Genomic DNA, 12,244 nt, shown 5'->3' with positions numbered 1-12,244 from the left:
CACTGAACAAGTTTGGAAAGAATCGGATGAAAACTGTTGACTTTATCGCGTAAACAAGAAAAAGTCTAACGAACGAACGCACGGACGGTCGGACGACGGAAACCACGCGATGACATAAGCTCTTCAGGCATTCGGCCAGTAGAGCTAACAACACATGCGAGATACATGAGACGCCCCGTTCTACAAAAGATAACGTGTATATGTATTCTCACCCTTAATACTCCATTTCGTTTAAAATGAAAGTATCGTGCGAAAGACGAATGAACGAGGTAAGATGGATTGGAGGATCGAACATGCAAACTACGAGTTTTTTCAATAGACAACATATCCACTCTAATTTGGCTTATTATTTTTGGCAAGTGTATAAACTACATGGCCGTATGTGCGTTGCACACAATAACTTATATTTAAATGAAAGACAAAGTAAACTCATCATTCCTCTCAAGCATTTGACAATTTAACACTCGTATACATGTACACGTTTGTAGAACAGACGTAACGTTCAAACTTAACTAACTTATTGAAACGTTATTTCTTTAAATAGCATAAGTACATGTATTATAAAGGAAAATTTCCAAGGATCTAGGAACATACGAATATCAAATAATTTCGGCATAAACTCAACCAAATGGCGCGATATGCACTGCAATTCATTGCTCCAATTTGATAACTAATAGTGACAGCGCTTTCCTTATGAAGATTTAATATTAACCACAGCTGAAAGCGTTTTTAACGCTCAAGTTTCTGTCAAAAGAGTTAAATTATGTTTGCGGAACACGGAACAATCCGTCAGATTATAAATCGTGGTTTGCTAAATCGGTCTGAACGATCAAATCGTGCTTTGCATAACTTATCAGACCTAGTTTTGTAAATGCAGACCTTACCTAGACCGGTTTGGAAATGAGTCGTGTTCTTAAAAAACTGAGCATAACATATGTTCGTTAAGTGTCGTCCCAGATTAGCCTTTGCAGTCCGCACAGGCTAATCAGGGACGACACTATCAGCCTAAATTGGATTTTTGGCAAGAAGAGACTTCAATAAAACGAAAAATTTCATAAAAACGGAAAGTGTCGTCCCTGATGAGCCTGTGCGTACTACACAGGCTAATCTGGGACGACACTTTACGCACATTCATTATGCCCAGTTTTTTCTCAGACCACGACTCCAATAAATCAGTGTTTTCTATGGATAATCACCCATCGAAATCAGTAATATAATAAAGCGATCGTACACAAATACTAACATGTCTCTTTGAAGACCGTATGCAGCTCTTTGAAATCTCGTCTGAATGTAAGTATGCATAAAGTGTTGTCTCAGATAAGTCTGTTTTGTCTGCACAGGCTAATCACGGACGACACTTTCTACCTAAAATGGACTTTCGATTAGAAAAGACTTCATTTAACGAAAAAATCAATTAAACGAAAGTGTCGTTCTTTTAAAGCCTACAAAGAATGGACAGGTTAATCTGGCACGACACTTTATGCACATGCAACTGTTCACAAAACTCGACCGTATAAGTCTTACAAGGGGATAACGGTTACAATAACCAACATAACACTTTGCTATTATTTACAGACGAGGAAGGCGCTTGTGTCACCATCACATCAAAGCCAACAATCGAGTCAACGGACATATACATTACGTACCTGTCATGCATTGAACATACTGCCATGAAACCAAGATCGCCAATAGATTGATATGTTAATTAATGTTAATAGCAATAAAATCGTGGATGTTGTCATTTATTGCAAGCACGCGGGCAGATATTGACAGTTATTAACCTTCTACTGCATATGTTATTGCACTTGATTTTAGCATTTGATTTTGACATAGTGATATTTTAGTGTTCACAAGAGAAGTAGTTTTGATGTTACTTCACCAAAATCAAATTATAATACAAAATTATTATACATCAAATCACCATAATTATGGCATGTATGCAAACAAAACATGTTCAATAAGAGTTTGCGAGTCAAAGTGTATGAAAATATTACTTTAGGTCACATTCAAGCTGTATTTATTTTTAAGAGAAGGAATCCAAATTAACGCATTGATATGTGCGGAAATATAGTGAATTATGTTTTAAGCTATTTAACACATTTATGCCTAGCGTCTAGAAAAAAGGCCTTGGCAAACAGCGTAGACCAAGATGAGACGCCGCATGATGCGGCGTCTCATCAGGGTCTGCGCTGTGTGCTTAAAGAAATTTATATAAGAACATTCTACATAAAGGAATAAATATACTAGACATCATTAATTCTGGAAATAAATTGATCCAATTTAGAAGGATGGGAGAGTCCACCAGGCATAAATGGGTTAAATCGCACTTACTCAAGAAGCACTCGCACAGCTTGGGGTCCTTTTTTTCAAAGCTTCATTAAATAAACTTATCAATATTAAAATGAACCTTGTATTAATTATAAACTTGGAAAAATATTGCATCTTAATCTAAGTTCCTATACCGCAGTTGTTTCGCTTGCACTTTACACATTGTTCACCAAAAGAAGAGGCGCCGTCCTTTTCTTATGGATTGTAAACGATTTACAGGAGATACATGTTCCTTAACTGTCTGGGAAAAAAATGGCTTTATACATGTTCGTAAAGTGTCGTCCCAGATAAGCAGTCAGCACAGTCTAATAATAATGGACGAACCTTTTCGACTTAACTGGAATTTTGGTTAGAGATGACGAAAAATTGTCGTCTCTGATAACTGCACATGAATATCTGTGACGACACTTTTCCGCACATGTATTAAGTCCTGTTTTCCCAGAGCGCGGCTCCGGTTAACGTTGATGGAAATCGGGAACGAGAAGTCGAGACATAGGCTGACTACCGACAGATGACTAATTTCCACCCCTCCGATGGATATGTTGAACGGACGTCCGCCGCGAATAACGTTTCGTATTCCTAGCTGAAATCAATTGCGAGACTATCGGACGCTGTCGTAAAAAGCACGGCCCACTATATTGGCGACCAACACGCGTAGGCCGGCGCCCCTACATTTGCTTGTCTTCACTAGGACAGTATCCGTCAAAATCCACAGACAATTTGTTTTCATAAAAATAGTGCGCATTTCGCCGAGTCTATAAATTTCACGACCGGTGTGCGTTTTATTCCCCACGCAAACAACAACACACGGCAACCGTTAACCTTTATTAATTCGTTAAACTTTGAGGGGCGTCGGTCGTGAACTATACTTTTTTATGTCATCGCCAAATGTTTTACTGACGTCCAACTGGATTGTTTTTTTATTCCCTTGAAAAAGCCGTGTTTTTGCGTTTAAGTGAGTCTTTTTCATAGTAAACAATACATTATTATTGTTATTGCGTTCTAACCAAAATTTACGACCATACATAACAACCATATGTAAAACTCTTTGCATTTTTTCGAATGCTAATGTGTTGAATGACAATGAGCTATTTAATTCAATTCACTTATTAATACGAATGGGTAGATCATAGTCTTACTAAACAATATATTCTTAATAATGGCGTATAACAATATCCAAGCAATATGTCCCCGTGTTCTATAGTGATTTTCATAATACTTTTTAAATTTTTATACTGTAAAGTATAGAATTGTCTTAATCCATTATAAACTCATATCTCAATATATTTGTATTTTCTAATATTACGATTTGACATTGACAAAATGTTTATAAGCAAAGTCTTCAAACACATATAGAGTCACTTAAAACAAGACAAAAGAAAAAACGCTTAAAAAGCTGGATTTGCATTATCATGTGTAGCGAAACTAAACGAATGAAACATGAACAGATGTGTCACCTCATCATGTGTTACACCGCTGTGATAACGAAACTTCGGAACCCGCGACATTTCCGACAAACGCACATGAACGTCAATAAAAAATGATCCAATATAAATATGTGCAGAGTTATTTTTTACTAATACAAATGCATTTAAGGCGCTAAACCAAAACTCGGTGAAATGGACGGATTGTATGCATTTGAGAGTATATTCAATTCGATTCACATAAATAAACTAAATGTATTATGTTCTAAAAACAACCTTTGTGATAATTTTAGGTTCTGAAAAACACATATACAGCTTAACTTTTACTTTTATAATTATGGATTTAGTTTTCAATAAACACATATGCTACCGGGTGAAAATTAGAACGAGTTGATTAATATCAATATAACCATCTATACGCGTACAAACAATCTACAACACTCTAGATTATACCATGTGCTCTCCACAAAAAGTAAACCAAAAAGATGCTCATACAAAATTCCAATATTCCAAGAAATTCGTAGTTGGAGTGTATTGTTATTATTCATATTCTTCTTCTTATTATTATTATTTATTTTTTTATTACTATTTTTAAACGTTTAATTTCAGAAATGACATCGCTGTACATATTCTATGAATTTTCTGTAAAAAAACAAAAACAGCAACATACATAATTTGAATGCGAACACCAACACGTCTATGTCCATTTTACTACTTACCGCGCAATTGATTTTCATTTTCCGTCCAATAACTGTAAGTACAAAAACACGGACAATCGAAATCCCAGCGGTCTATCCAACAACACGCCTGTCGAGAACCTAACAGCTACGACTGACATACATGGACTTAATAGAGGGGGTCTGACTGACAGACGTAGTTTATCACTATTCTCACAACCAGTCGAAAAACGTCGTGGTGTCATCATAAATATCACCGACAGTTCTTTAGTTAGAAGCTAAACAATGGTGGTTTATTTTTGTTCAGTGTAGATATGTGTTGGTAATTGAAAATAAACGAATGTTTCAAAATAAAAGAACAGATCTTTTTATGAGTTAGAACGGACCAGCCGAGCAAATTATGGGCGATGCCTGGGAAAATGAACGTATGGAAACAGCGTTGTTACTCCGTTATGCTTCTCGTCGCATACTAGTATTAATGATCGACCGTTTTCACGCGGTTTGTTTCAACGCATATCTGTAATAGTCAGTATGTTTGTTCGCCTATCACCCTTTATTCAAGAAGGCGTTTCTTTTCTTTCTTTATAATAAATAAATCGAAAAATGATGTCCTACCAAAGAAGATAGCAGTTGAAAACGAAAGCTTCAAAAGCTGCACAACATGACTTAAAACTCCCGTACGCGTTGTTAATTATATAATACTGCAGTAATAAATCTTGCTGTAGGATCTGTTATTGAAATCATTTAGATATATCACATAAACGGATTACCTTACATGACACATTTTGTACACAATCGTTTTACCAACACTATAATAGGTCTGCCTGTCAAAGTATACGTAGTCTAAGCGGGAATTCAACACAATTGATAAATTGAATAATTCGCTTAATATTGTATAAATGACAGCGAGTAATATTTCTGCTAACATTAACTGCATGCACAATTTCACCCTTTACATCTCAATCATGTTTATGTAAAGGCTCTGCCGCTATGAACGTTTTGACGACATAATTATTTTACAATGGACACACTGACAATTGGCCGTTATTCTAAAATATATGTTGCAGCAAAAATCCTTTCATGATGAATTTGTCATAGTAAATTGTGCATATACTTTGAGGAAGAGTTGAGTTTAAAAATACTGATATAAAAACTATCAAAACGTATTTCTAAATTGTTTTCTAAACCGAATATGAGCAAACAAAGTATGGGAAAAACTGGGCTTAATGCATGTGCGTAAAGTGTCGGCACATAGTCACATGGACACAGCTATCAACACGATTCTATATTTATACTAGAAATGGCGCGGCAGAGGCCGACGCGTATCCCCACGCCGAATGTTTGACCTAGGTGTGCCCCAGGGTTGGTAATGGGGCCATGCATAGCTGAGATTGACCGTATTGTCATAAGAGAAGTTCATCATCAATTAGAAGTGAATTGGTGTAGAAATGAAGAAGTTATAGTAAAAGGCAATTTTGGGTGGGTGTGACATATGTGGGCAGGGCGCCCCAGGGTTGGTAATTGTGCCATGCATAGTTGAGATTGACCGTATTGTCATAAGAGAGGTTCAGTATCAATTTGAAGTGAATCGGTGTAGAAATGAAGAAATTATAGTAAAAGGCAATTTTGGGTGGGTGTGGTCTATGTGGGCGGGGCGCCCCAGGGTTGGTAATGGGGCCATGCATAGTTGAGATTGACTGTATTGTCATAAGAGAAGTTCAATATCAATTTGAAGTGAATCGGTGTAGAAATGAAGAAATTATAGTAAAGGCAATTTTGGGTGGGTGTGGTCTATGTGGGCGGGGCCCCAGGGTTGGTTATGGGGCCATGCATAGTTGAGATTGACCCTAATGTCATAAGAGAAGTTCAGTATCAATTTGAAGTGAATCCGTGTAGAAATGAAAAAATTATAGTAAATGGAATTTTTTGGTGGGTGTGGCCTATGTGGGCGGGCGCCCCAGGGTTGGGATTGGGGCCATGCATAGTTGAGATTGACCCTAATGTCATAACAAAAGTTCAGTATCAATTTGAAGTGAATCCGTGTAGAAATGAAAAAATTATAGTAAATGGAAATTTTTGGTGGGTGTGGCCTATGTGGGCGGGGCGCCCCAGGGTTGGGAATGGGGCCATGCATGGTTGAGATTGACCGTATTGTCATAGGTGAGGTCCAGTATCAATTTGAAGTGAATCGGTGTAGAAATAAAGAAGTAAATGTAAAATAACCTAAAAAAATGAGTGATAATTTCTGACGCGGCCCCACCCCAACCCCTATAACTTTTGACCCAGGGGTCAGATCAAAATTCCAAATAGTGCAGGGTCGCACATATGCTCATAGCTACCATGTGTGTAAATTTCAAGGTTCTAGTGCTTTTAGTGTAGGAGGAGATAGTGGCCAGGACGGACGGACAGACGGACGGACGGACGGACGGACGGCGGAGATCACCACAATATCCCCACCTTTTTTTCAAAAAGCGTGGGGATAAAAATATGTATTTATGATACGAGCAAACATTTTAGCCTGAATGTATTAAATTCCTTCACATATTTTTCTTGGTTACAAATCCATAATTTAATCTTAAGTCGAAGAATGGTTTGGTTAATATTGGTCCATGTCGTATCTGGTTGGTTTATGCGGGCCGAGGTCGTAATTAATGGGTATATGAATACCGTCCAAGTCGTACAGGGTTGAAGAATACGGCGCAGGTCGTAATGGGTTGGAGAATACACCGAGGTCATAATGGATTGGTGAATACGGGCCAGGTCGTAATGGATTAGTGAATACACACAGGTCGTAATGGATTGGTGAATACGGTCAAGTCTGTAATGGGTTGGTGACCACAGGTTCAGAACTTTGACCAAGTTATAAGGCTCTCCTTTTTAAAGTTTGAAACAGTTCACTTTTGAGGCACACAAGCTAAAAAAGTTTTAAGCTACATGAAACATGATGATTTTCCAATAATTGGGATTGGTCTATCAAAGTATATAGCTGTTCTTGTGATCTGCAGCTGTTAATGACGTATGTCGTGTTCTGAGAAAACTGGGCATAATGCATGTGCGTAAAGTGTCGTCCCAGATTAACCTGTGAAGTCCGCACAGGCTAAACAGGGACGACACTTTCCGCCGAAATTGGATTTTTGCTAACAAGAGACTTCATTTAAAAGAAAAAATGTCAAAAAAGCGGAAAGTGTCTTCCCTGATTAGCATGTGTAGATTGCACAGGCTAATCTGGGACGACACTTTACGCACATGCATTATGCCTAGTTTTCTCATAACGCGACTCACATATACATGCACATTTGGGGTGTTAAATTTGAATACAAAATCCTGTACGAAACATAAAGACAAAGACAGAAATCTTTCCATCACAGAAATAGATCTTTCCTAGATAATCCTTATAAATATATGGAAATATAATAATCCATATTAATCATCAATATGTGGCCATACCCTTTAGACAAATAAAGACAATGGCCAATATGTTTTCGTCAAATGAATAAAACTGGCATGGAATATTTCGATCCATTTTCTCCACTGCCAAAAGTGTGTTTGCCCATAAATTACAAAAATTCCCCTCTCAAAAATAAAATTACGACCAGACAGTGCAAGACAGTGCGCACTACTGTTCTTCCGCATTGATAGTCTAACCAGACAGTCCAAGACAGTGCGCTCTACTGTTCTTCCGCATTGATAGTTTAACCAGACAGTCCAAGGCAGTGCGCTCTACTGTTCTTCCGCATTGATAGTCTAACCAGACAGTCCAAGACAGTGCGCTCCACTGTTCTTCCGCATTGATAGTTTAATCAGACAGTCCAAGAGAGTGCGCTCTACTGTTCTTCCGCATTGATAGTCTAACCAGACAGTCCAAGACAGTGCGCTCTACTGTTCTTCCGCATTGATAGTTTAACCAGACAGTCTAAGACAGTGCGCTCTACTGTTCTTCCGCATTGATAGTCTAACCAGACAGTCCAAGACAGTGCGCTCTACTGTTCTTCCGCATTGATAGTTTAACCAGACAGTCCAAGACAGTGCGCTCTACTGTTCTTCCGCATTGATAGTCTAATGCGCATTTTTTTGTAAGTAACCTGATTAATGAACTTAATTTGAAAATAGTATATGTTGAATATAAGAAGTAGTGGTACAATCTATGTAAAGTAACATTATCATGTTTTAATTAAAAAGAAAAAATGACAATTCCATGAAACTAGATTGTTTACTTTTCACCAACTAATTAAGTTAAATTTAATTAACTTCGAAAGCGGGTCTGAATATAAGCTACCGACGCACAGCACAGTTTCTCCATCCTAATTCAAATTATTCAGCGGAAACCATTTTGCTATCTTCAGAAAAAGATGATCTTGAAAAGCTGGCCCCAAATGCATCCCAGCCTTGGTGTGCATGAAATCTACCTACAAACACAGTTACAGCACAATAATTCATCCAAACTGAAGTTATTGCGAAAACTCTTTCTAGTTTTAGTAACCGTGAATGTGACCCCAATGGCCCCAAATGTAATCCTTTTTTAGTCTGTAACGTACACAGACAATTTCAGCTTAATGGCTCCCTCTTTTGTTAAGTTCTTGTGCACAAACTTGTGTATATTAATAGCAACAGTGACCTTGCCCCAATTGTCCCCAAATGCAACCTGATGATTGATTTGCATGTCAGCAAGAGATAGGAGCTGTTTGATGGGCACGTTTACCCGTTTACAAAACGTACACCAAGCGGCATAATTTTGCTAAATTGCAGGTCAGAGTTATAGGCCTTAGTTTATGACCGTGCGTGATTATCCCGAAGACGTATGTGAAGTTTCAATTGAATATCGGTAGATGTTACAAAACATATTCTTGTTGCATGCAAATTGTAACCCGAATTTAAACTTGCATGCAAGACTTAACCTGACCTTTCTTAAAACAAAGGGGGGGGGGGGGCATAACCATGCTTGAAGGCTAATCCAAAATATAAGTCTTGATCAGTGAATGTTCATAAAGATCAAGAACATTAAATGTAACATTTAATTTAAATAGTTGTAGTAAATATAGATATACGGAGAATTTGCACTCAAACATGAAGAAGAAAACGTACAACAACGGGCATAATTCTGCTAAATTGCAGGTCAAAGTTATGGAACATGGTCAATGACCTTACGCAATAACTTCATAATGGGTGAAGTTTAAATTGATATATCATGGTAGAAACAGTTATTATTTGTGAGCAGACACAATTTTGCAAATCAGTATGGATCAGTAGGGGCTAAGCAACGACAGGAACCGTAACCCGTGCCTGCCTGCGTGGATAACTCTAGTCAACTTTAGCAGACGATAATGCTAAACGCGTCTGATTTAATCACCGAATCTACCTGTTCTCACTGGTATAGTACAAAGAGTGTATTTAACAACTTGTAGTAAGACAAAGTTGGCCAGTCTAGTGTTTATCATTGAAATCTGTACATATTGGCTGCTTTCAGGGAAAATGGGGCATGTCAAATAAGATTAGCTTGTGTAAACTGATTTGCTGTATCAATGATTTGAAAAAACAAACAAACACATCTCGACCTGTGTTTTAAGACACACTCTTTATGAATTTGAATGGGTTGTGATCATTTCATAACATAATTTTGAAAACGGAGTTGCGTCTAAGATTATACAACAGCGAACAAATTCAGTGCCTTCAGCGCTTTGATATAGAGATGTTACCAATTAAGCTTAACCGCGGCAATATATGCCGCTTATGCCGACATTTTGGTGAGTGGCATAGCTTGGAATATTTGTTGAAAAGTCAAGCTAAAAACCAGAATGATTGAATTTGCTTACTGAAAGTAAATTTCAGTATTTAAATGCTATACAGACTTTACCTGTGTTTATTTTCAATTATGGTATCAGTTTAAGGCAGCTAGATATTTATTTTATACGAGAGGTATATTTTAAATATTATTGTATTTCCCTTGTCAAGAGATTGCGAGTTAAAATTCACGACTTGAAAGGCCTCTGTCAGATTACCTCAGATTGACAATATATCCTGATTGGTGTCATTGAATTAAACCACATTGCAATGACCAATGCAAAGAATTGCATCTAGTTTTGAAAGAAATAATATTGTCCATAGCTTGTTAAACTACGGTCAATTATTTGACATACCGAGGTCAAGTGCACACATACCCTGTAAATTGATCTACTTTTTGATACCGACACAGGAGCAGCCTAACTGGAAATGTTTTAGTCAAGAGTTTTTGGAATCTCATAAGAAATGGATAGACATGACGATATTCTATCGTAGAAAAGCAATCATAAAACAGTCATGACAACAAAAATCAACCCTTCACTCCATCTGTCCGGACCTTCCTATTGGTCCGGCAGTGGAATGAGATAACTTTGTGTACGTATGAACTCATTAAAGCTCAAAGCATTCAAGAAGAACTAGTATGGGGTGATGATTTAATAAATCACACAACACATAGTTGCATGTGTGTTTTAGGGTTTATTTGTAGGTTTAAAATAGTTTAAAAGTCACTTATTTGTTTAAAAAAACGTAAACATATTTTTAGAACAGCATGAAAAAAGTTCCTTACTTCCATTCAACTTCCATTGCGAAACTATTTATAGAACAAGCACATGCGCATACTATAAAACCTAGCAACAAGAAGGAAAGAACCGATGAGAAACCTTGGGTATAATACAGATTACTTTGGGAAGCTAACTTTCGCCGGTAATTTGTTAAAATATTTCCTATATAAATACAGTGTTTGTTGGAATATCCGAGAATTAATATTTAACTATATATTGAGATGAGTGTTCTAAAATATTTTCAAATTGAAAGTTTATTCATCAAGAGGGCCGGATCGACGAATACATGCTTATAATAAAACTATAAAAGCGCACACTCTTTAAATAGTTGATTAGCAATATTTCTTAAGAAAAATCAAGTGATCAAGTCATTTAAATGTTATACAGAATAATTTCACAATAATTAAAATCCCTTTTGAAAGTTTGATACCTTCCACCCTCTTAATAACTTAACATTACAGGTACGAATTTTGTTTATATGATAGATATCAACAAACATTTGAAAGGGGCGTTGCATATAGAAATGTAAAGATAATCAAATCCGTTAGTACAGTCAGGTTATCATTATTGGATCATAACACATAGCGGATCAGTGGATTATGTTGGGTATCGCATTTAAAAGGAAAAACAATTTGACGATATTTTGCTAATTGGGTCTTCAATGTTTGGACCTTTAAACGCAATCATTTAGTCGGAATCGTAACTCCCACGCGCCTTCAATTCAAATAGTTTTATGAATACCGCTTTGTTAATGTCGGGCTTGTTTTGAAAACGAGAATGAAAATATGTCCGGACTACATAATAATACTTGTTTTGGATAGTAAGAGGTATAAGCATATACTTGCAGGCAATTTAGTTATCTTGTTGCCTGCCAACTAAGTTTTGTTTTGTTTTGCTTTTAAGATTTTTCAACCCCTTTAATGGAAAAGGGATTCAGGCAATATAGGATCAAGCATGCCTTGTTTACACTATGTGTAAGGACATTGTTAAATGTAATGTAATCTATACAATTATAAATAAACAGGTAAAAATTTAGACAAAAATATGATAAACATTTATCTGTTATTAAGCTGAAATTCAGTAAACAGATATTGAATCTATTGATAATATGATCTATTATTTGACTTACATATCGCTGTCAAGTACAGTCAGTCAAATGAAAAACATATTTTTGTATAAAATTGATGGTATATTACAGTACACCAAATTTACAGAATTAATATAAACATGTATAATTCGCATTTGAATCTACCAA

At 36.6% G+C, this 12,244-nt stretch overlaps 1 protein-coding gene across 2 annotated transcripts in view; it reads right to left on the bottom strand.

Annotated features, from left to right (window-relative positions):
- LOC127838603 (uncharacterized) overlaps positions 1–4,607 on the bottom strand; it is a 35,882-nt gene extending 31,275 nt beyond the window's left edge. For both annotated transcript variants that reach the window (XM_052366431.1, XM_052366432.1), the window contains exon 1: positions 4,472–4,607. In XM_052366431.1, coding sequence (XP_052222391.1) covers positions 4,472–4,489 — 18 coding nt within the window. In that variant the 5' untranslated portion in view covers positions 4,490–4,607. The remainder of the gene's footprint in view (positions 1–4,471) is intronic.
- Between the last annotated feature and the right edge of the window lie 7,637 nt (positions 4,608–12,244).

Source organism: Dreissena polymorpha, chromosome 7, assembly GCF_020536995.1.
Source record: "Dreissena polymorpha isolate Duluth1 chromosome 7, UMN_Dpol_1.0, whole genome shotgun sequence".
NCBI classification, from domain to species: Eukaryota; Metazoa; Mollusca; class Bivalvia; order Myida; family Dreissenidae; genus Dreissena; species Dreissena polymorpha.
The sequence above is the reverse complement of the archived record's forward strand: the minus strand, read 5'-3'. Positions and strand labels throughout refer to the sequence as shown.